At 33.8% G+C, this 22759-nt stretch overlaps 1 protein-coding gene across 3 annotated transcripts; it reads left to right on the top strand.

Annotated features, from left to right (window-relative positions):
- Positions 1-13923: 13923 nt before the first annotated feature.
- Positions 13924-21969, top strand: LOC149788833 (uncharacterized). 3 transcript variants are annotated; one of them, XM_089975791.1, is made up of 4 exons: positions 13924-14020; positions 18889-19015; positions 20051-20092; positions 21406-21969. In XM_089975791.1, the coding sequence occupies exons 1-4, from the start codon at positions 13951-13953 to the stop codon at positions 21533-21535; spliced, it is 369 nt and encodes a 122-aa protein (XP_089831917.1). In that variant the 5' UTR covers positions 13924-13950; the 3' UTR covers positions 21536-21969. The 3 variants fall into 3 exon arrangements, with proteins under 3 accessions (XP_089831917.1, XP_089831918.1, XP_089831919.1); XM_089975792.1 differs by lacking the exon at positions 13924-14020 and adding an exon at positions 15140-15215; XM_089975793.1 differs by lacking the exon at positions 13924-14020 and adding an exon at positions 17341-17491.
- The last annotated feature ends 790 nt before the right edge of the window (positions 21970-22759 follow it).

The raw sequence follows: 22759 nt of genomic DNA, 5'->3' as shown, positions 1-22759 counted from the left end.
GTTTAATGAAATAATGATATATATCTGGAATGACACGACTTCGATGTCTATTTATAGACTAATATTAGACACCTTTGTTTATAATATCAAACTATGAATTCTCTTGTTTAGCCTTCCGATAACCATTACACAATGTTCAGCAACTTTTGTACGCATTGGGATCTTCCTAGTTGACCAACCCATATTAGCTGATTCAACAGATATTAACCCCAAGATGCACCGTTTGGTTTGTAAATTATTTCGTGAATGTAATCGTCTCATATCAGATATTTCGCCTCATTTTAAAACAAAGTGTAGAACAATCAGTAAAGCCCATGTCTTGTTCCTTTCCTAACTGGTATAGCGGGGTAAATAGCACATATTGATGGGAGTCACGTGGTGGTTTGGGTATCGTTATATAGTGGATGATCCAACACGGTGTTATTGACCAGATCGAGTAATTGATAAAGGAAAATATGACCTTAATGGAGGGGATAAATATAGATCGGATCATAAACAGGATAAAACTGAGCATAACGTTTGAACGATCGACATTCTTAGAAATAATTAGCAAGTGCATACAAAATGCGATTAGCAGTCTGTTTATACAGATTTTTTTTATATATATCATGAAATCAAATGAATGATCGAATTCAATTGCCCCGATTGCCTGAATAAAATAGTTGCGTGCCAATCGTTCCAAATTCAACGTTGTTGACACGTCATTAACCGTATTCCTCTTCCTTCTCTCTCTCTCTCTCTCTCTCTCTCTCTCTCTCTCTCTCTCTTCAGAACATTTAGTGTCATCAAACGTAGTTTGGCTGTCTGCTCTCTTTTCCCACTGTATTGTGCATACAAGGAACTATTTCTCTTGTTTTTTTATTTTTTATATAGACCCGCTCGCATCAATGTAGCATACTCTTTGTGTGCTTTAAGGTTCCGTGTCCTTCAATTTCCAGATATCCGTCACGTGGACAACTTGTAGTGGTAGGATAATTTCTCATCCCCCTAATCTAACTTCTTGCCTTTATCAGAAACGTTGACCGACTAATTTCTCGCAGATAATAATTAAATCATCAAATTTCGTCTGCGAAAAATAATCCTCTTATTAAGCTAAGGATTAAATTTATCTAACTGACGAAAATTAAAATACACCTGCCCAGGTTTAAATACTAATTCATATTTCTTAATAAATGATTCCTGAAAATTTCATTTTATGAAATTTATTTCAAATGACACGATCTTGTCACAATTCTGTTACCATCCCTAGCATAAACCCTAATTCACCTGGTTTCGTCATTGGGTCTAACAGTAATCCAGAATCAATCTCCATAAGTACTACCAATTAAGAAACAATCATGTAATAAGTAATCTCAATTAAGAATCAATCACGCCATAAGTAATTCCAATTGAGAATCAATCACGCCATAAGTAATCCCAATTAAGAATCAATCACTCATTACATAATCCCAATTAAGAATCAATCATGACATAAGTAATACCAATTAAGAATCAAGCACGCCATAAGTAATCCCAATTGAGAATCAATCAAGCCATAAGTAATCCCAATTAAGAACCAATCACGCATTACTTAATCCCAATTAAGAATCAATCAGGCTATAATTAATCCCAATTAAGAATTAAGCACGCCATAAGTAATCCTAATTAAGATTCAATCATGCCATACGTAATCCCGATAAAAACAAAATCACGCCATAAGTAATCCCAATTAAGAATCAATCACGTTTTAAGTAATCCCAAATAAAAATCAATCAATCCATACGTAATCCCAATTATGAAACAGTTATGCCATAACAAATCCCGATTAAGAATCACACCATAAGTAATCTCAATTAAGAGTCAATCACGGCATAAGTGATCCCAATTAGGAGTCAATCACATCATAAGTAATCTCTATTAAGGGTCAATAACGCCATAAGCAATATCAATTAAGAGTCAATCACGCCACAAGTAATCTCGATTAAGAATCAATCACGTCATAAATAATCTCAAATAAGAGTCAATCACATGATAAGTAATCAAAGTTTAAAGTAATCGCAATTAAGAGGAAATAACGCCATAATTATTCCTGATTAAGACTCAATTATGTCATAAGTAATCCCCCCAAAAAGAGTCAATCACGCCATAAGTAATCCCAATTAAGAATATATCAACAAGCCAAAACTATGACACATTAAACAGCAGTAACGCCATTCATGACCCCAATTAAGAATCAATCACGTGATAAGTATTTCTGATTAAGAATCAATCACGTCATAAAAAAATCCCCCAAATAAGAGTCAATCACGACATAAGTAATCCCAATTAAGAATAAATCAATACGCCATAACTATTCCCAATTAAAAATCAATCACGAAATAAGTAATCTCACTTAAGAGTCAATCACACTATAAGAAATCCCAGTTAAGAGTCAATCACGCCAAAAGTAATCTCAATTAAGCGTAAATAACGCCATAAGTAATCCCAATGAGGAACCAATCACGCAATAATTAATCCAAAATAAGAAGCAATCACGACAAAAGTAACCCCAATAAAGAGTCAGTCACGCAATAAGTAATCCCAATTAAGAGTTAATCAAGCCATAACTATTCCCAATTAAAAAGTAATCACGCCATACGTAACCCCAATTTAGTTACGATTAAGAGACAATCACGCCATAAGTAATCCCAATAAAGAATCATTCACGCCATAATCAATCTCAATTAGGAATCAATCACGCCATAAGTAATCCCAATTAAGAGTCAATCACGCCATAAATAATGCCAGTTAAGAATCAATCACCCAATAAATAATCCCGATTAAGAATCAATCACTCCATAAGTAATCCCAATTAATAGTGAATCACGCCATACGTAATTTCATTTAACATTCAATCACGCCTTAAGTAATCCCGATTAAGAATCAGTCACGCCATAGGTAATCCCAATTAAGAATCAGTCACAACATAAATAATCCCGATTAAGAGTCAATCACGCAACAAGTAATCCCGATTAAGAATCAGCAACAATATAAGGAATGCCAGATGAGAATCAATCTCGCCATATATAATCAAAGTTAAGAATCAATGACGCCACAAGGAATCACAATTAAAAATCAATGACGCCATAGGTAATCACAAATTAAGAATAAATAAACTCATAAATAAACCCATCTAAGAACCCATCACGCCATATGTAAACCTAATCAAGAGTCAATTACGCCATTATAAATCCAAATTAAGAATCAATCATCACACCACAAGTACTCCCATTTAAGAATAAATCACGCCATAAGTAATTCAATTAAGAATCAATCATGCCTGAAGTAATCCCGATTAAGAATCATTCACGCCATAAGTAATCTCAAGTAAGAATAAATCATGCCATAAGTAGTCACAATTAGGAATCAATCACGAAATAAGTAATCCCAATTAAGAGTCAATCACGCCATAAGTAATCCCAATTAAGAATCAATCACGCCGTAAATGATCTCGATTAAGAGTCAAGCATGCCATAAGTAGTCCCAATTAAGAATCAATCACGCCAGAAGTAATCCCGATGAAGAATCAATTACGGCATGCGTAATGCAAATTAGGAGTCAATCAAGCCATAAGTAATTCTCAATTAAGAATCAGTGACGCTATAAGTAATCCCAATTAAGAATTGATCACGCCATATGTATATCCAATTAAAAAGTAAGCACGCCATAAGCAATCCCAATTAAGAGTCAAACACGCCATAATTAATCCCAATTATGAATCAATTACGCCATAAGCGGGAGCATTAAGCATAGTAATGTAGCAGTGGTCATTGTCTTAAAATGTTGCTTAAACAAATTAGACGATTTTAATGTGTTACTAGTCTCGCTGACTTCGGATAATGTGCTACAAATCATCTACAAAATATTGCAGTATTACAGTAGGACATTTGTGTCTTTAGAATCGGTTCATTTTCAGTGATATTTTTCAAACAGAGTAGTGTGTCTTTACAATCGGAGAGTTGTCAGTGATCTATTCCGAGTAGTGTGTTTTGTGTTTTAAATTTAACGCAGTGACTAAGACTTCCACAATGAGTCTAACCAGTTTCTATAGCAGCTTGCGTCGCAATTCATGTTTCAATCTTTCACTTAAGAAACATCCATTTAAGGTATACATTTACCAGGACTTCATTACATGCCATCTGAAATTTGGAACTATTTCATACAGGTACCAATAGTGGATGCTGGAATGAAAAGTATGTTCAATGGAGTTAGTTTCCTTATAGCACTGGCTCAATGTCCACATTCAGGGTGTCCTATAGTTACTTACAATTTATCTATACCATTTATTATTATTATTATTATTATAGTTTTGAAGCGGTTACATTGTAAAAAAAGCTATACATTCCCTTGTGTGTTGTACCTAGGCCCTCCTGATAGCGGAAGTCGATTCACACACACACACACACACACACACACATACATATATATATATATATATATATATATATATATATATATATATATATATATATATATATATATATACGCACACACTATACATGGAAGTGTCTATTTGCAGGGCGGCAGTGTACCAACATTAGGCAAGACTATTAGTACATTTGCCGTTTGTCTACAACAGAAAAGAAGATTGTGTCTGTGAATAGTCTTCCCAAATGAGGTGTACGGCAAATAGACTGGTCGGGAAGATTGTCAGAGAAGTGATCTGATCAACTGTGTTACTTGATAAATTCGTATACCAGGTTATTACATTTTTTAAACGCTAACTGTTCGTCAGACTCCTGTTAGTATCCTTTTTATTGCATTAAGCGCATTTATGTCTTTCCAAACAAAGATCGAGTCCTTTCGTACAGCGACTTCCTTCGTTTGCGTCACATGTCTATGACCTTAAATAAATGAAGTAAATGTTGGGTTATGTGGAGTGAATCATGGCTCGTGAAGGCTAATATACTCTTTGTTAGTTACAGTTGTCAGTATTGGAATGTTGAAAGGACTGTGCGATCATATAATTTGAACTTTGTACGTTGTATTTGGTAAGGCAGGTATCCTTTATGTCGGTTGTTTTGAAATATAAGATCTGGTAAGGCAGGTGCCATTTTTATGACGTATTTTGTAAGGTAGAATTTATTGTATTTACTGGAACAAAAATGCAAAATCAATTCTATAAGCTTTGCACTGTTTAGCCACGCTTGTTTATTTGCCAAAACTCTTTTATGAATAACTGACCTAGAATCTTGATGTCCCTTCATTGTTTTCTGGATTAACGGCTCCAGAAACTTCACGTTCATTTATAAATATTTTCGGAGAAAGACTTGGAAAAATGTTAATTGTTTATGAGCAGCACATCTTAGGACATGTCTAGTGAGAGAGATAACTTTGTTTTTTCCAAAGTCAGTAAATTCGTTAAATGTATTTCTTCACATTAAACAAGCTTTATTTTACAAACATCAATTTCCTATAAGACGTCACATTTTAGTGGTATTGATCACTGAGCCTGTGAAATAAAAGCATTTAACGTCAGCGCATGAACTAATTTTTGGATCATTTAACTGTAATTTTTTCTTTTTGAGATTCCTTAAGTGTACTTTCATACAGGATTTGTGTAAAAGTCAATTGTGATATCCTCTCTAAACCTACTATGAATATTTTTAATTGGAGTTATTTAATCTTTGAACTCTTATGTACATTTGAGTCACTAAGCACGATTCAAAACCTCGCATTCGAAAATGTGTCAAAAACTGTAACAATGCAATCTACCCGTTATCTCATCCTCAGCGAGGTCTAAATCTTGTATCAAGTTTGCGTGCAATGATAGTTTGAAGTATCAAATCCTGGGAGGGACATCTATTGTTATTGGACAGAGTAAATACTCGAAACCCTTTCTTATTAACGCACCACTACGTTCTATTTGACAGACAAGCAGATGAGAGAAATAAGTACATGCATTTTTGTTATGAAAACGTAACACTGCTTAAAAACGTAAAACACGGATGCCAATTCTAACCATTACGTCTTTGCTATTTTAAAATTGTTAAACTCTCTGGCCCTAAATTAAGCATCAGAAAACAGAGAAAAAAACAAATCGTGTAAAATTTGACAAATATTTAATTCCCTAGAAACAAAGTGAAAATTTTAAAGAACCTACATTATTGTGATTTCAATCCCAAATCATCATAGCATATATATCACAAGTCCAAAGTATACTATATAGATCTGAATACCATTTAATCATTAAGAAAGGCAAACAAAGAATAAAAATTAAAGACACGTAAGAAAATAAAGTTTTATCTTTGAAATCCTGTTATCAAAATAAGCTTTGTATATTGGTACTTAGCGTTCCAATCTGCGATTTACGTGCAGCACATACACACATTTCCACAACTAATTGATACCATAATGAGACATTGCTGCATATCTCTGTTTCTTCATCACACTATCAACACAACTTAGGTTTACAATGCAACCGTAGCCTTGACAGCTTGTTTTAAGTGTATATGTTGTAAACAGATCAGTAATATGTAATAGTACTGCTCATATCAGCAATTGTTTCATTACTTTAAAGTGAATGTTTCTACCAAGTTCATTAAATATTTATTTACGTTAAATCGAACATGGCAACATTTAGAATGTCATTTGGTTTCTCCTTATCATCTATACTGAGGCCCCAGTACTAAAGTCTTTTAATTTTCAGCAAACGTTTGTGAAATACAATTTATCAATTTTGTCATCAAATATTTATTTATTTGCTGAGTTGACGTATTATATACAGTACATACTATATACAATCAAATTGAAAAAATGATAAAATTTTCTTCGTCCTTCAAACTGATACCGCAGGGGAATAAAATGTCAAATCAACTCCACCACAATTAGAAGCGGTCTGATCAGTCAAGTTCCTGGATATGCATACCTAATATTGTACCCTTAATTCCGTTCAGAGGACCATGTTTTTCTAAATTTTAATATATGGCAATTCCACTGCATTTCAAGAATTTGATATTCAGCCAGTATCTATGTTTTGATTTTAGTATTTAATAAATTATTGTTTGGTGCAACTAGCGGGCAAAGATGACTCTCTCTCTCTGACCAATGATTTTGGTGGATGTAATGCTACGAATGCAGTGAAAACACTCTTTGTTGTTTAATTAGCCCAATGAGATATTGACACATTTTTACAATTAGATATATGTGCGTGCCTTTAAATGTTAGTGCGCTTGCTAATCATTTTAAAGATAATATATCAAAAGACGATACATACATAATATGAGAGAGAGAAAAAAAATGTTCCTTCTCATTATATTTATATAACACTTAAAATGCTTTGTTCGATATCGCATGCATGAGCCCGTACTGTTCGAGCGACGCGAAAGACTTAACTGATTATGATATTTGAGTTATGGAAGTTTTACAAATTTAACATTTTGTTGGATTATGCATGTACTAGCACTACCACTATTAACACTATTGCTTCTGTTGCTGCTACTTCTTCTTTCATGAATTTGTTTACGATGTTTATGATCTGCTAGAATTTCATTACGCAGATGACGATGGTCTATTTCTCATTATACACTAATATTACGTCTAAATGATTGTATGGAGTATGTATACATCAGTCATGGCTTATTTGTCATCCTCATCCTCTTCTGTTAAAGCTAGAGGCTACATGAAACTTTGCTCTTAGTATAGTCTCAACCTCTTCTGTTCAAGCTGGGGATATCATTACGCATTGCTTATTTTCCATTCTTAGCCTCTTCAGTTCAAGTTAGATAATAGAGTACGTATTGCTTATTCGTCATTCGGAGCTCCTTCTCTGCAAGGTGGAGCCTACTGCACGTGACCGTATTCTTGGTACAGGGACACTTCAACAAGATGGTGTAATTACGAAGATTGCGGTGGGAGCGATGATAGTTATTTAAACTTCTGAAGTTCATTAGTAAGCTCTTTAAATCCACGTGAAGAGAGAAATCTCAATCAACAACTTTTTATTTAGAAGATCATGGTTACGCTAATCAGCCAAACTGGAACTACTGAGCTAACAAGACTACTACGTAGGTGCGTTCTCAATAGATACGATATACAATATTGTCTGTATCGGCTTGCGAGAAATAGCAAAGATGTTATGATTGTAGTAATTGACGTGAAAAACACAAATTACGACGAAAGTTAAAAGGGGAACATATTTTTCAGCCACTTTACATTGAAGAGGTTTTCTTTGCTCGCAGTTGTACGTCAGTGACTCAATATTTGTCCATAAACGGTTTTTAGTTCTTTTGCGCTTTACTTCCTTGATAAAACCACGTATGATTTTCACATCTAATGCCGCACCTGAAGAAAAAGGCCAAAGCTGATCGGAATCGATAGCAACGCAAGGTGCGCACTAATATACGGATCAGTTCTGTCATGTATTTGACGTGACATCGTAATAATATTGCCGATTTCTCTCCTTCTCTCGTTATATATATCTTATTAGCATGTCAGGTTGAAGATCATAACGAGATAACTTTTTTACATTTATATATCGTGCTTTGCAAACGTTAACGAAATCACGTCCTTCGTACATTAAAGGTACTACTGATTCTGTTAAAAGGTTTAAGTCTATACCGCAACTATCTATATCTTCCTTCTCGGACCTTCATGATATAATCTCATTTTATGGAATAGTTCCGAAAATAATAATATATCGAGTGAAGATGTTTGGAGATACATGTATTTGTAAAATAATACAACTTTTCACAATTGGTTTTGAAAGTAGTAGTACAAAATACATCCAGATAGTAGGTCATCATGTTGATCCTAAAAACGCTTCTATTTCATGCGTACATGAGAGGACTTATTACTTAGAAACGAGCATTATAATTCCACTGTTTGGTCAAAATTATTGAATGACATATCGGTTTTTTTAAACTATTTAGAAAAGGAAGTATTCAATCACAAAATGAGTTCCACCCCAAAATTAAATTTATTTTTAAGCATGCATAGCTTTTAGATATAAATCTGACGAAATATTTCGACATTACTATATCTACGAATCAGTTTGTCAAGTAATGAACCAGCATATTGAATATCTGCTTTGTCATCCAAGGTCACGTACAATCAGTGTACCCAACAGCAGTGCGAAAACATAATTACGTAACACGCGAGAAGATTGTCAGTTACAACAGTATTTATGGCAAACAAAGGTGTTTTATCGTATAGGTCTTCCTTCATTCTTCATTAATGGTGCCTTAGACACATCCAATAACCAACCAACCTAAGAAAAACACACACGTATGCAGTCTATCTAAATAACTTAAGAGTGTTGACACACAAGCGTACATGCTAACAAAAAGAAATTTAGTTTGTCGATGAAAGATAATTTCTCTCATGTCACTGAAAGCTTCACAGCCCAAGCTATTACAACTTGGAATTCAAATACTGATTGGTTCTATAGCCAAACTCACAACGTAGCAGTTTCCGATATATACGACACTCTATCCACTTGATAAACACAAATATTGTCCTGTAAGTATTCTCCAAATTGTCTCGAAACCCTTTTAACTAGCTATCTGCGACCAGGTAATACATTACTTAGGCAAACACTTGTATCTAACTATCTGCGAGCAGATGAATTATTACTTTAGCAATATAGTACACCTATACCTTTAGACTTTAAGGAAGTATTTCAGCTGTTAAACAGTACTAATTGGATAACGAAAACTCTAGCCCTTAGAACTAGACCACAACAAATGTGTTACAACTATTTTGATGTATTAAAATCATCTGACTACTTACAGAAACTCCTCCTACAGAAAAGCCAGCATATTCAACAGGAATAACTTTGGCGAATTATCTCTCAAAAATAGCATTGAGTGTCAAAATAGAAAACTCAAGCAGTTCATTGGAAAATATCTAAAATGGGATAGCAAGAGAATCAAATCTCCAAACAGTACCTTTTCATGTTTTTCCTATTGTCATTTTCTGTTTCCTAAATGACTCTGATCTATTCAATTATGCCAATAACAAACACCTGCCTAAGCTCACCACGGCTTTAATAAATGAAATCTAATTTGAAAATAGAGTTTAATCCTTAGATTAGGCGGTTTACCAACAAACAAATGAAAGTAAACCCTTATATTTGGCAAGATAATGCACTTGGAAAGAAAACCAACACAAAGATTGAAGCTTTCTTCGACATCGAGGTCAATATATTTTGCAAAGTCCCGCTAAAATTGCAAGGGGTCTATTTACACATTATGCTAAACTTTAATAAATAAAATAACTGAAATGAATCAAATGGCATATAAATAATTAAGTATACTCAAACGCTTTGAATATGTCTTTTGAATGAAGAAGGTCAGGCTGCGTATCACTCTTGCATCACAGCGCACTTAAACTACTGTCCTCTTTGGTTGAATTTCAGCAATCTCTCTAACATTGTATACTTAAAACGCTACATGAATGAGTTTGGAGACCTATATTGAATGATGTCAAGAAAGCTTATTTTTAACTCTTGGCTCTGGTAGATGTACCAGCTGTCTATCTCGAAGATCGCAACATTAGAATTATTCAAAGTTGAAATCAAGATTTGTCCAATATACTTCAATGATCTGTTTGTTTACAAAAAAAAAAAACAAAAATACTCGTTCTCTTTTAGGTATGCAGAGAATGTGGAGCTCCAATCAGAACAAATATCCAGGTATATACTACAATCATTTAGGCATCAATCAGTTAGGCTATCAATTCTCTGCTGAATAATTTGGAACAATCAGTTTTAAATCACCTTAACAACTTGCGTTAGAGGTGATTGTGTAAACAATCCTTATGTAATACGTTGCTGCTGCTACCATAATCAGTTAAATGTTTAATGGTTCTTCTTCCTAATATGATATGTATGCTTGTAGCAATTGATTGCCGTCAGTGATAGCTTAAGTTGCAAAGACATGGTTTGAGTGGGCATGACGATCATAACGACGAACACAATGACGAAAAATTGGGACCAGGTCCCATATGAATCTTAAATGTCAGATCAAACAATATTTACACAAAACCGTAAATGTTATCTTATTGACACATGGAACATAACCCCAAAGGACAAATGCCATTATATATTTGATCATCGCACTTGTTCTTTTGCGACCTAGAATTTCAAAGGTTCGTGAAAGCAACGGTCTATTTGGTCACATTTTCGTTTACTGTAGCGAAACTGCATCATCGTCCGATCTGCGATTGGAAGTGTGATCTTCCTAACTATAGTGATTGGGTTGAACATCTGTTATGTGCAGTCACAAAAAACGGAAGCGTCTTCCGTCCAATAAATGTCTCACAATCTGTTGTGGGTAAGTGCTCATATGTTTTTATTGTATTTCTTAAATAAAACCTTATATTTTGTAAGCATACTGCAGAAGCAAACAAATTGATGCTGATATAATTAATCGCGATGGAACATTGTTTTATGACCTTTTATTGTATTAATATATGTTATGCCTTTATAATCTTGCAGTGGGCATTGGTTTAATAATAATAATAATAATAATAATAAGGAGAAGAAGAAGATGAAGAAGAAGAAGAAGAAGAAGGAGAAGAAGAATAATTTAAGTCATTGAAGGAGATTGTAAAATAGAGGACTGATTAGAAATCTAAATGTGAGCTTGTTTATTTATATAAGGAACCATTGCCTTTTTACGACCATAATATATGTCAAAAATCCTAAATTTGTACTTTTGTTGAATAGACTGACAGATAGACAGACAGAGACTAGTGCTTATCTCTGCAACTTAATCCCTTTCTGTATTAGTTCAGGAAACAACAGCAACACAGTCCTAAACATAATTACCATACAGTGCCTACCCTGGTCACCCTGGCCCGTCGGGATATAGAGTGGCAGGCCAATCCAGCGCTAATCTTAGCCCCATCCATCACAATTATCATCTCAAAATTGTTTGCAAACTCTCGTGCTTGGAAAAAGAAACTACACATTTTGAGGATACAGATGTAATAAAGAGAGATGGAAAATATTTTGCACTGTATGAACGTCTATTTATTATACCATATAAAGGAATAATGATATACAGATTATTTGCGATCTGCCAGAGTTTTTATTGTGATTTTAATTATAGACATTGTTTGTGACGCAAATTCCTTCAGAAATAAATCTATATTGACAAACGTTCATTCCGACTAGCTCTAAACCACACGCATCTTGAGTTTTATAAAGTTATCTTTTTTTTTTCTTTTCATAAACTATTTGCAGTTACAGTAAATTATAACAGTTTTGCATTACTAGCTTAATTTCGTATACAATTAAAAATGTAGTGTTGTTAATCATTATATACGGTAACTAAACTCATTAACAAATAACAAATTAGGTCACTTTTAGCATATTTTATCTGTAGGATTTTTGGATCATACATTTGAACAATGTGGAGAGTGATGTGCAGCATCAGAGCGGACCTTAGTAAATGTCATCTGTGCTATTTTAGATAAATTTAATATTTATAACAGTAAAGCCAGCACTTAAAACATGTGGCAGATTATATTTAGTTCTTAACCGGTCTGAGTTTAAATACGTATTTTATTCAAGGGTTTACCGATATAAACAGAAAGACATAACGCACTTTATAATAATTATTTTAAATGAAGCTATTTACTTTTCAACTTTCTTTGGTCTTTGAATCAATAAACTGTACGAAGCGTCTCGTTTAAAATTATGATTAATGCTCGAGAAAGGAAAATTACCTAAACGTGGTGTTTTATTGTTTCTGTTAAATACATAAATATCGATGAACATTGTTCAGGAGAGAATGCGAAGGATCTGTGTGACAGAACCACAGTGACCGCTCGTTGTGGCTTTTGTATTTTAAGCTCTTCAGAGGGATGCTTTTAAATATACTAATTTAAAGAAAGCATCTACTAGGAAATAATCCTATTGTTTATAGCTCAATGTCGCTGAGAACAAGCTGCACCCCACCCCACCCTACCATCATCAAGAAACACATCCAATCTACTAATCTGAGTGAGGTGCCTAGGGTACAAGTACTGCCGGAATATATGTATCGTGTGCAATATATTAATGCTTTATAAAAAGTAGAGTTAATAATTTACATTGGAGCTAGTTCGGTTATGTTTGCAAATAAATGGTCATGATATTAAATGATGTATAGAGCTGTAGAAAAATGAATGGAAAATGGGTTTGTATTTGCTGTGTACAACCGTAACGCTTGTTGCTACTACGTAGACGAAATCGCGACACGCATACACATATTTATGGTGTTAAGTTTTTTAACCTATGGCAGGGATAGACATCAGGATTTCATTGTACAATCAGAATGCTTAAAGCCTTTCGAAATATCCAGTTAATTGATAAAGTGTCCGGTTAAACGTTTGATACACGTGACTTTATCGAACAACGGGTATATGTTTTTGTCTAGACGTAGAATTAATCCGAACTTTTTTTATATAAAAAGTCAGGCACAACTTCCTTATCGCGAAACTTGTAAAACATCAAGAATATTTTGAGAAAAAAGAAACGTGGTTTGATATTTTGTTTAAGATTTTTATGTCTCAAAGAGTGCGATGGATATATATCATTCTTAAACTGGACAATTATGAAGATCCCTAATTATCCCCCTCTAATTAACCTACCATCTCTTTCGGTAAGAACATAAAATATAATGTTTATCAAGAATCACCACCATTATGAAATCGGTAAATATAAAACAAGAATTGAGTAGTCCAGAATGACAATCTCCATGCACCTTAAATTTTCATCTCAACCCCAAGTTCATGGTCTTTGGAAAATCTTGAAACAGTTTTCATGAAGTCTTAAAACCACAGGAAGTATAGACATAAAACCTGAAAAGTGGATTATGTAATCACTGACCGTACATATTAATTCAACACTAGATTTCCTATGCCTGTAAGAAATGTCAATGTCATTTCAATGTGAAAACGAGTCTTTATCAGACAGTGAAGTAGATAAAACAAATAACTACGTGAATGTTCTTGTTAAAAAAGACGAATACCAGACAGAAGCCTGGATATATTATTTTCTTCTTTATTATTGAAGGTAAGCATAGAAAAACCTTTGCCATCAGAAACGCTGTTTGAACCTCTAGTTTTTACCACCCGCTTTATTAAAGTACTAGCCAAATATTCAAGAGTGAACTGTAGAGATAAGATTATATTACTACGATCTCCTACATTTTAGCACAGAACGTTACATTACGCAAATTAAATTCTTATCAATATAGAAGTAGTTTCAGTAAATATATATACATGTTACGCATATGCACTATATAAACCAATGCATAATATGAAATGAAATGCCCGCACGACCCTTGACACACAACGGGTAAAAGCACGGATATACTATGGCTAAATCCAAACTGTTGAACAAAGCGGAATGTATCTAGAATGCTTTATTAAGTATATTTATTTTGTGTTTAATTGATGTCTGTGATTAAGGGTTGTGGATTGACATTTTGCATACCATACGTTTGTCATGAATATTAGTAGTAAAGAATATATGTAATACAATTTTAGTTAATGACCTTGTTCATGATTTAGTAGTATTTTACATTGGTAGGTCAATCTGGGATTTATTTATATAGAGCAAAAGAACACTTCCAATCTTAAATTTATTCTGTGGAATCCATTTGTTATCAAAACTTATAATTGTGGTTAAATATAATCGTAGACGAATTATTAATTTAGATTATACATTAGAATGTGTATATGAGAGCAGAATGAACAATTCCTGCCCTCTTATGACTGCACCACTGTTTTATCTTACATACAAGTAATTACCATGTAAGTTGCAAGTAAAAGCATATACGTATTAGACAAAGATGTAGGTGAGACAAATACTTATTTGGATTTCTTGTTATTAATATATAGTAATTCGTTCAAATAAAATAACATATACCAAATCTAATCATGCTATATTTGATTGTTTTAAATAGAGTGATTTTTTTATATAATACAAATCCGCTATATCAGACAAACAAAATCACGTATCTTCCTGGTTCGAGTTCGAATGAGTCACCGATTTATTTTGAGTACATATACATATACACAGTTAATGCATAAGATAGAGCTACTCGGTCACGTGAACGTTATTGCTACGTCTGCGATTCGATGAACTATGAACTCGCCGATACCTTTTATGGATTTTGCAAACGTTATCGGGACTAAATACTTGAAAGCTATGACGCAGAGAATGGTGATATCTACTTTTATGTTCTTATTTGGGTTAATTCCAGGTAAGTAAAATGGAAATGACAGAATTTATAGTTTCTTTTCAGAAACATTTTCTTACAAATTATAAAAATGACCAATCTCAATAATATAAAATAAACAAAGCTTCCTGTCATTTGTAAAATTTTGGATTGCCCATTGCTTTGTCGATAAAACTTTTCCATTTAAAGATTCAAACTTAAAGTTTTAAATTGTTCAATTGAAATTAAGATAAGTTTAACAAACTTACATAATCAGCTATTCGTTGTAGTTTTCTTCACATTACCTCATTTCATTTTTGTGATACGAAGGTGCGTTTTATATGTATGTATGTATGTATGTATGTATGTATGTATGTATGTATGTATGCATGCATGTATGTGCGTGTGTGCGTGTTTGCGTGTGCAAGCAAGCACGCACGCACGCACGCACGTACGTACGTACGTATGTATGTATGTATGTATGCACTACTTTTTATTCTTATATCACTTGTCTTAAATTGCCACTATTATTTCTAACATGCAGGAGTCTAGAACTGTGCATGTATTTAGTGTTAAGTGCTTATTTTGTATATGTCAGCATTTTTTCCATATCACGATGAGGTTGTTTAGCTGGAATCTTCAGCTTCCAAACACATCTAACACATCATTAAAAATGACTGTCTATCATTTCGTGTGTGAAAGGATTTTTAGGAGTCTTGGTTCAGTGTGTAGTATTTGTGGCTGCATGTGTTGGTATAAATCCCACACTTTTTAAAAAGTCTTTTTGTCTGTCTGCTCTATGTAAGTCGATAAACAGAAATTGTGTTCTAGATTTAGTAGAGATTTTAAATATATTCTAGTTTATTGTCTTCATTTTAAGGTAAACTAATTAACTAGCTGATGACTGAGGCTCGAAGAGATAACTTTTGTCCTGATGATTAAAGATAATATTCTTCTAGAGTCTCATCTTAGTTAAAAGAAATAGAAGATATAACTAGCAGCTAGATAATCCGCAGTTAATAATTAGGGGATTTCATAATTTATTTGTCTCAACTTTACTTGGCACTGAGTAGTGAATTTTGTGCAGAGGTGGCATAACACATAGCTACGATATTCATTGTAGGGTCATATCTCTCTATCTATTTGATGATTCTACCGTTTTTCAAAATATATGTTTAGAGAGTGTCAATATTCCGATTTTAATTAATACAAATCATATGGTAAAAAACAGTCCATTCAAGTGTAAGTAAATGTATGGATCCAGCAAGGAATCACGTGTGTCACGGATTGATTAAGATAAATGAAATAAACTGACAACGAATAGTGCAAAACATTATCTAACTAGCCTGTGCGCGTTCGACTCTTAATCAGTATTTTTCAAAAGGCAGATACAAAACATAGACAGGACAAACAAATAAAACAGACAAACCGTTGTGTTTGCAAAACATTGCATGGCTGTTTCTACAGGAATTAAACGTTTAAATATATTATGTTTCAACTAGTTTATTTCAACTTGTTGAAGATTCTGAAAAAAAAATATTTGTATTGACCTAGAAATCGATGAGCCATAACGACATCTGTTATTGTATGTAAATGTATGTAGCGCAAATTATATCCAGGTTATATCATTGTTATAGTGATAGTAATAGGCTACTCGGAAAATTTAGATAATTATTTAAAAGAGAACGTGTCGGCTGTAAAAGATAATTTTATTTGTGCATGGCTGTCTTCTTCTTGTCTTCATGATTTAAACCGTTAGGTTTAAATGTTCTAAGGCGGCGTATCCAGTACGTTTCCTTTTCGTTCCTGGTTTGGGAACTCCATTTGGGGTTGTGAGCAATTGCAATAAGTGTTATATCACTGAAAGTATGTCAAGGGTAAAAGTGTTCATCGACCGGGGTTTGTTGTGCGTCTTTGTCATCCAATCAGATCTATGAATTTTGATTCCTTTAGTAGCTTGTCAGTACTAAAGGCTACATATCATATATGTGATGAGATACATTACATTCTTTGTTTTACACGTTTTGTTTGGACAATGTATGTCAAGATGTTCTCTAGTCACTGTGCTAGAAAACGTCCTGGTCTCTATCATATTTGAAAGGTTTTGCACCTTTAATCGCCACAGGGGCCATATCGACTAGGGTGGTCTTGATTATTGATTGGCGTTAGCTTCGCCCTGACTATGATGTTCTTGAAGTGCTTTGATCTCCGGTAGGATACTACAGGTTTGTTTGGGAGGATTAATTTTAGATGGTCAGACGACTCCACGATGGGCCAGTGTTTCCCCATGATTTACTTACTTTGTGTTATCTGGATGGTAGGTGAGGATAAATGGAATTATATCAGCCTTTTCATTCTTTCCATATTGTAATAGGTCATCGCGGTTTGTTTGTTTAGCGCTTTGGATTGCTTTCGCAATCATGTTTTTGTCGTAGCCTCGGTTATTTAGATAGCTCTTCAGACCATTTTAGGATTGTTTCATCATCGGAGCATGTTCTGTGTATCCTCAGCGCCTGGCTCTATGGGATGTTCCTAATGCAGCGTTTAGGTTTGTAGCACGCTAGAAGGTTATTACTGGTGCTTGTCCGTTGGTTTCGAGTAGACGCTTGTATGGAGTTTGTTTCTACCAGTCTGGATGTTGTGAACCGGAATATGTGGTATGAGTTCGGTCGTGAATTTTATTGAAGGATGAACGTTGTTTGCCTTTGATATGAAATCATCCAGACTTCCTCTACCATGTTACGACATCATTTATATATCATCGATAAAGCGTACTCACTGGCATGGTGTAAGACCAACCGATGCTAAAAGCTGGCCCTCCAGTTTTCATATACAAATATAAGCATATGGACAAACTGGAGTGTCAACTTTTAGCATCGAATGAACTGATACCATACCAGTGGGTACGCTTTATCGATGATATATAAATGAAATACACTGTCCGTCAAGGTTTCATTCCAATGTATTCCATGCAGATTCTCCGATGTCAGTGCTTATAGTTGTAAATACTTTTCCGACAATGCAACCTTTTCTAGAACGATATCATCCCACTACCACTGATACTATTATTGCTGATGATACTACTGTTGCTACTACTACTACTACTACTACTACTACTACTACTACTGCTATCCCTTAATGTGATTACAATGACGATGACCTGTGTAATATTTTGCATTTATATTACTTATGGATGTGTGTATGGATGCGTTACACTTTTCTTACTTATCATCATGGGCCTCTTAATTGGAGCACTACATTACACACTGCTCATTTTCATTCTCAATCTCTTATGTTGAAACTGGAGATCACATTACAATTTCTTATTTTTCATTTTCCGCCTCCCCGGATGAAGCTGGAGACTACATTAATCGTTGCATATTTTTCATTCTCAGATTCCGCTGTGGAAGCTAGATAAAACTTTGAATATTTATCATTTCTACCTCCTTGGTACACACTGGGGACTACATTATTCATTGAATATCTATCATTCTCCGCCTTCTTGGTTGAAACTGGGGACTGCATTATTCATTCAATATTTGTCATCCTCAACCATCTTCACTGAAGGTTGAAAATACATTAAATCTTGTTTATTTTTCATTTTCAGCCTCCTTTGTTGACGCTGCGGACTACATCACACCTTGTTTATGTTTCATTCCCTGTCTCTTCTGTTGAATCAGGAGACACTAATTTGCATTGCTCTTTTGTTCATTTTTAGTGTATTCTACTGAAGCTGGAAAAAACTGCATAGACGTACACTCTTGCTGCAGCAACAGTTCAAGAAGATGGAATGACCGCGGCTATTACGTTCACAGTGATGACAGTTATTCTTGTGTCCGTTGCTCGTAAGTAAGCGTCACCAATCCACATGAAGAGGATAACGTAATCGCTTCCATTTCATCTAATGCAATAATTCATCAAATTATAACTACTACACTCACATGATTATGGTTTGGCAGTTTTCTTTACTATGTTGTCAATATGGAGTAGCATTATCCGAAATATTACGATTGTGGAAAATGACAAAAGTGCTAATATAAACATGTTTATTCACTCTGTTACATTAATGGGTTTCTCTTATTTTTTCTCTCGCCAACAAATCAATGATGCCACAGTTACCATAAAACGCAATATTATGATTGTGTGGAGCCTATTTCAGATAGAGATAATGCCACAACGTTTACGCACTTAAACGCGTTAATTTATTTTATTACATGTCACTGACACAAAAGCTTCAAACTAAAAAATGGATTATTACATCTCTGTTTAAAAGCGATTTATCCTTCCTTTCGTTTGCTGCTTCTTGCCTTAAGTACTGTATGATGATAATATATAGTGTTGCACCCAATGTTTAAAGTCAAAGTTGACCTGTTTTATTACACACTACACACCAAATGACTTATATTTTATGTTCTCTGACATGTAACCGTATTAACAGTTTCTCTCTCCTTATATATATTCATTCTGTCATGCCATTCAATGATGTACAATGATGGATGTAAAAAGTATTAAAGAAAGTTGACGGATTCATGTGACATGTCACAATATTCTTACTACTGATGCATTGCATCAACTTTTAACAAAATTATTGACACTTGTGCTCTCTCTCTCTCTCTCTCTGTATTTATATATATCTCTCCATGCCATGCAATTCTGCAGTCTCAGAGATATCAAACACACTTGAAAAACTGTATGGAAAAGCTCTGAGATTTGTATTGCATGATTGTAAGAAATCTTACTTTAAATTCTTGGCAAATGTATCATTTCTTCATATTGGAGGATGAAAGCAATTGCACTTGAAATATTCAAAATGTTAAGCAAGAGCTTTCCAACATACGTAAATGTTCTGTTAATTTGAAAACATTGCCTTACTCTTTCAGGTACACAAGAAATGTAGAGTTCCCACAAGAAAGAACATTGAGGTATGTGGTACAATCATATAGATACGTAACATACAGATCGAATTGCATGTCAATGTTATCAGATGGGCGTATAGCCCAGCAGTTATCTTAAAAAAATATATTTTAGCACTGTATGCACGTGGATAATATAGTATAGTCGTATAAATTGACTACTCTGTTTTACATATGTAATAATTAATTATACGTGTTGTTTCTTTTGTGTGTATTGGATAGCCATTGCTCTTGTGCATTTGATCACCGCATGTACGAGTAGTAAAATGATTTTCTTGTATTGATTATTATAAATCTGAATTATAATTTTTTGCGGGGTATGCAATCTTATCATGAAATATCAAGTTCTTAACAAGAAACAAATACATGAAGTAAAATGTTATATCACGGTATGACTGTGTAAAATGGCAAGAATGAGCCAACGTTTCTTATTATGTAATTCAATTACTCTTCTCAATAACAATGTGTTTATGAACCTTACTTGCATGTGTTTTCGGGCATATTTAGAAGGGGAAACGATTCTTGTGAGTTACACACAACTGCAATGTTATTGAACATTGGACTTTTGTTTGTTCTGTTTATATTTAAAACCGATGCTACCATGCACCATAGACAAAAACTCGATGCCAGATTATATCATAAAAGGGAACATGAATTTGTAAATTATATTGAATGGAGATGGCTTAAACAAAATGCCACCTATATATTATTTAGAATGTTGCACATAATTTTAATGTAAGAAAATTTAAAGTTATAATAACCCAAAGAAAATGCCAAGGTGAAGCAGTTTTTTTTCAATGAAATGATGAGTCTTACAATGGGGATTCCAGTCGCAGGTAATAGTTTCGCACTCGAGGCCAGGAGCCTGTTCCGAAAAAAGATTTCTCGTAGAAAGTGGTCTTCGCTATAAGAAACGGATATTCGCTGATATTCATTTACAAATGTTACGTTTACTTTATTTAAAGTATGTCGATGTAACAAATTTCCTCTTACAAGTAAATTACAAATCTGAAAAAAGACGCTAACTTTTAACAATTAATATTTACTATTGACATAACTTATTGCTCAGTCAGCAACATAAACCATGACGATAATTTTGATAATCACATTGAAAATGGGTATGATATGACGTCCGTCATAATTAAGAACGTCTGATAAAACATTAAAGACGCATAAGTTGAATATCGTCGTAACGTCCGCGTGGGATAAGGTCCTGAATGACAAATGACAATGGATATTGATCGACACGATTTTGTTCGTTTAACTCAAATTTCAGCGGTTCGTAAAAGCAGCTATCTTTATTGTCGAATTTCCATTTGCAGCAGCAGCGCAGGCGCAATCGTTGGATACGCGATTGGATGCACAGTCTTCGGAATCTTAGTAGTGCTTCGGCTGATTATCTGCTGCGTGAGGTGTGGAAGTAATGATGCTGTCTATCCCATAAATGTCTGAACAAAAAGTTGTGGGAAAGTGTGTACGTTAATGTATATGTGGGTCTTGTAAAAAGCACATAGCGGCCACACGTGTTTCTTATTGCTAAAACAAAAAATTCGTGACTATATTGCAGAAGATAAAAAAATTAATACAGATGGAGTAATTCTGATATAAATTTGTCATTCATTTCTAACATGGGTATTTATATTGACTATTAAGCTTTGCCTCTTAGTGTGCATATTATTTTACCATTCCAACTACTACTATTATTACTACTACTACTACTACTCCTACCACTACTAATAACTTAAATGATTCAATGAGTCTATGACGTAGATGGATGTTTTGTGAATTCGCAGAATTAAGTAAGTCTGTTATGTCAAAAGTTCTAATTTTCAGGCAAATAGCGAGAAAGGGGGGGGGGAGGGAGAGTAACATTCAAATCTGAAACGTCATCTATTTTTGTATCAGTTCAAGGAAAAACAACAGCAAAAACACAGTGCTACCCCCATTATTCTTCTGGTTCCCCTTGATAACTAGGATATATCTATCTATCTATCTATCTATGTATATATATATATATATATATATATATATATATATATATATATATATATATATATATATATATACGTGAGAAAGAGAGAGATAGTTATTCCTAGATCAGCTATATTCACCACAGCCATCACCTCAAAATGCTTTGAAGATACACGTTCTTTGTAAATGAAATCAGTTTTTTTAGGATTCGCAAGTAGTCTCTCTCTCTCTCTCTCTCTCTCTATATATATATATATATATTGGATTATGCGAACGAAATCTAAAATACTGTATGAAGGAACAAATAATGTATAATTTATTAGAGTACTGACAATGTGCCGATAGTGGTTCATTTCGTTGTTTGTGATTCAAATCCTTTGTTAGAAATACAAAATGATACCATATTGAATAGGAACGAAACATATGCGTTTCAAATATCGCACTATTATGCAACCTTGATCAATGCAAAATGTGTTATATTCTCTAATAGCTCGATACATACGTTTTCGCTTTCACGAGTAAGTTGTTGCAATCTTTTTGTTTTACAGTAACATCGTCTAATTCATCCATTCCGTCGTGCTAGTAATAACTAAATAATTTGTAGAATTTTATTAAACGATAACTATTGACATCACTTTTAGTATATTTTGACTGTTTTATTCTTGGGTCGCATATATCACATTATCTTATGTTACTATAGTAGAA

Source organism: Sinohyriopsis cumingii, chromosome 11 (genome assembly GCF_028554795.1).
Source record: "Sinohyriopsis cumingii isolate HCF-2022 chromosome 11, ASM2855479v2, whole genome shotgun sequence".
Classification (NCBI taxonomy): domain Eukaryota; kingdom Metazoa; phylum Mollusca; class Bivalvia; order Unionida; family Unionidae; genus Sinohyriopsis; species Sinohyriopsis cumingii.
The sequence above is the reverse complement of the archived record's forward strand: the minus strand, read 5'-3'. Positions and strand labels throughout refer to the sequence as shown.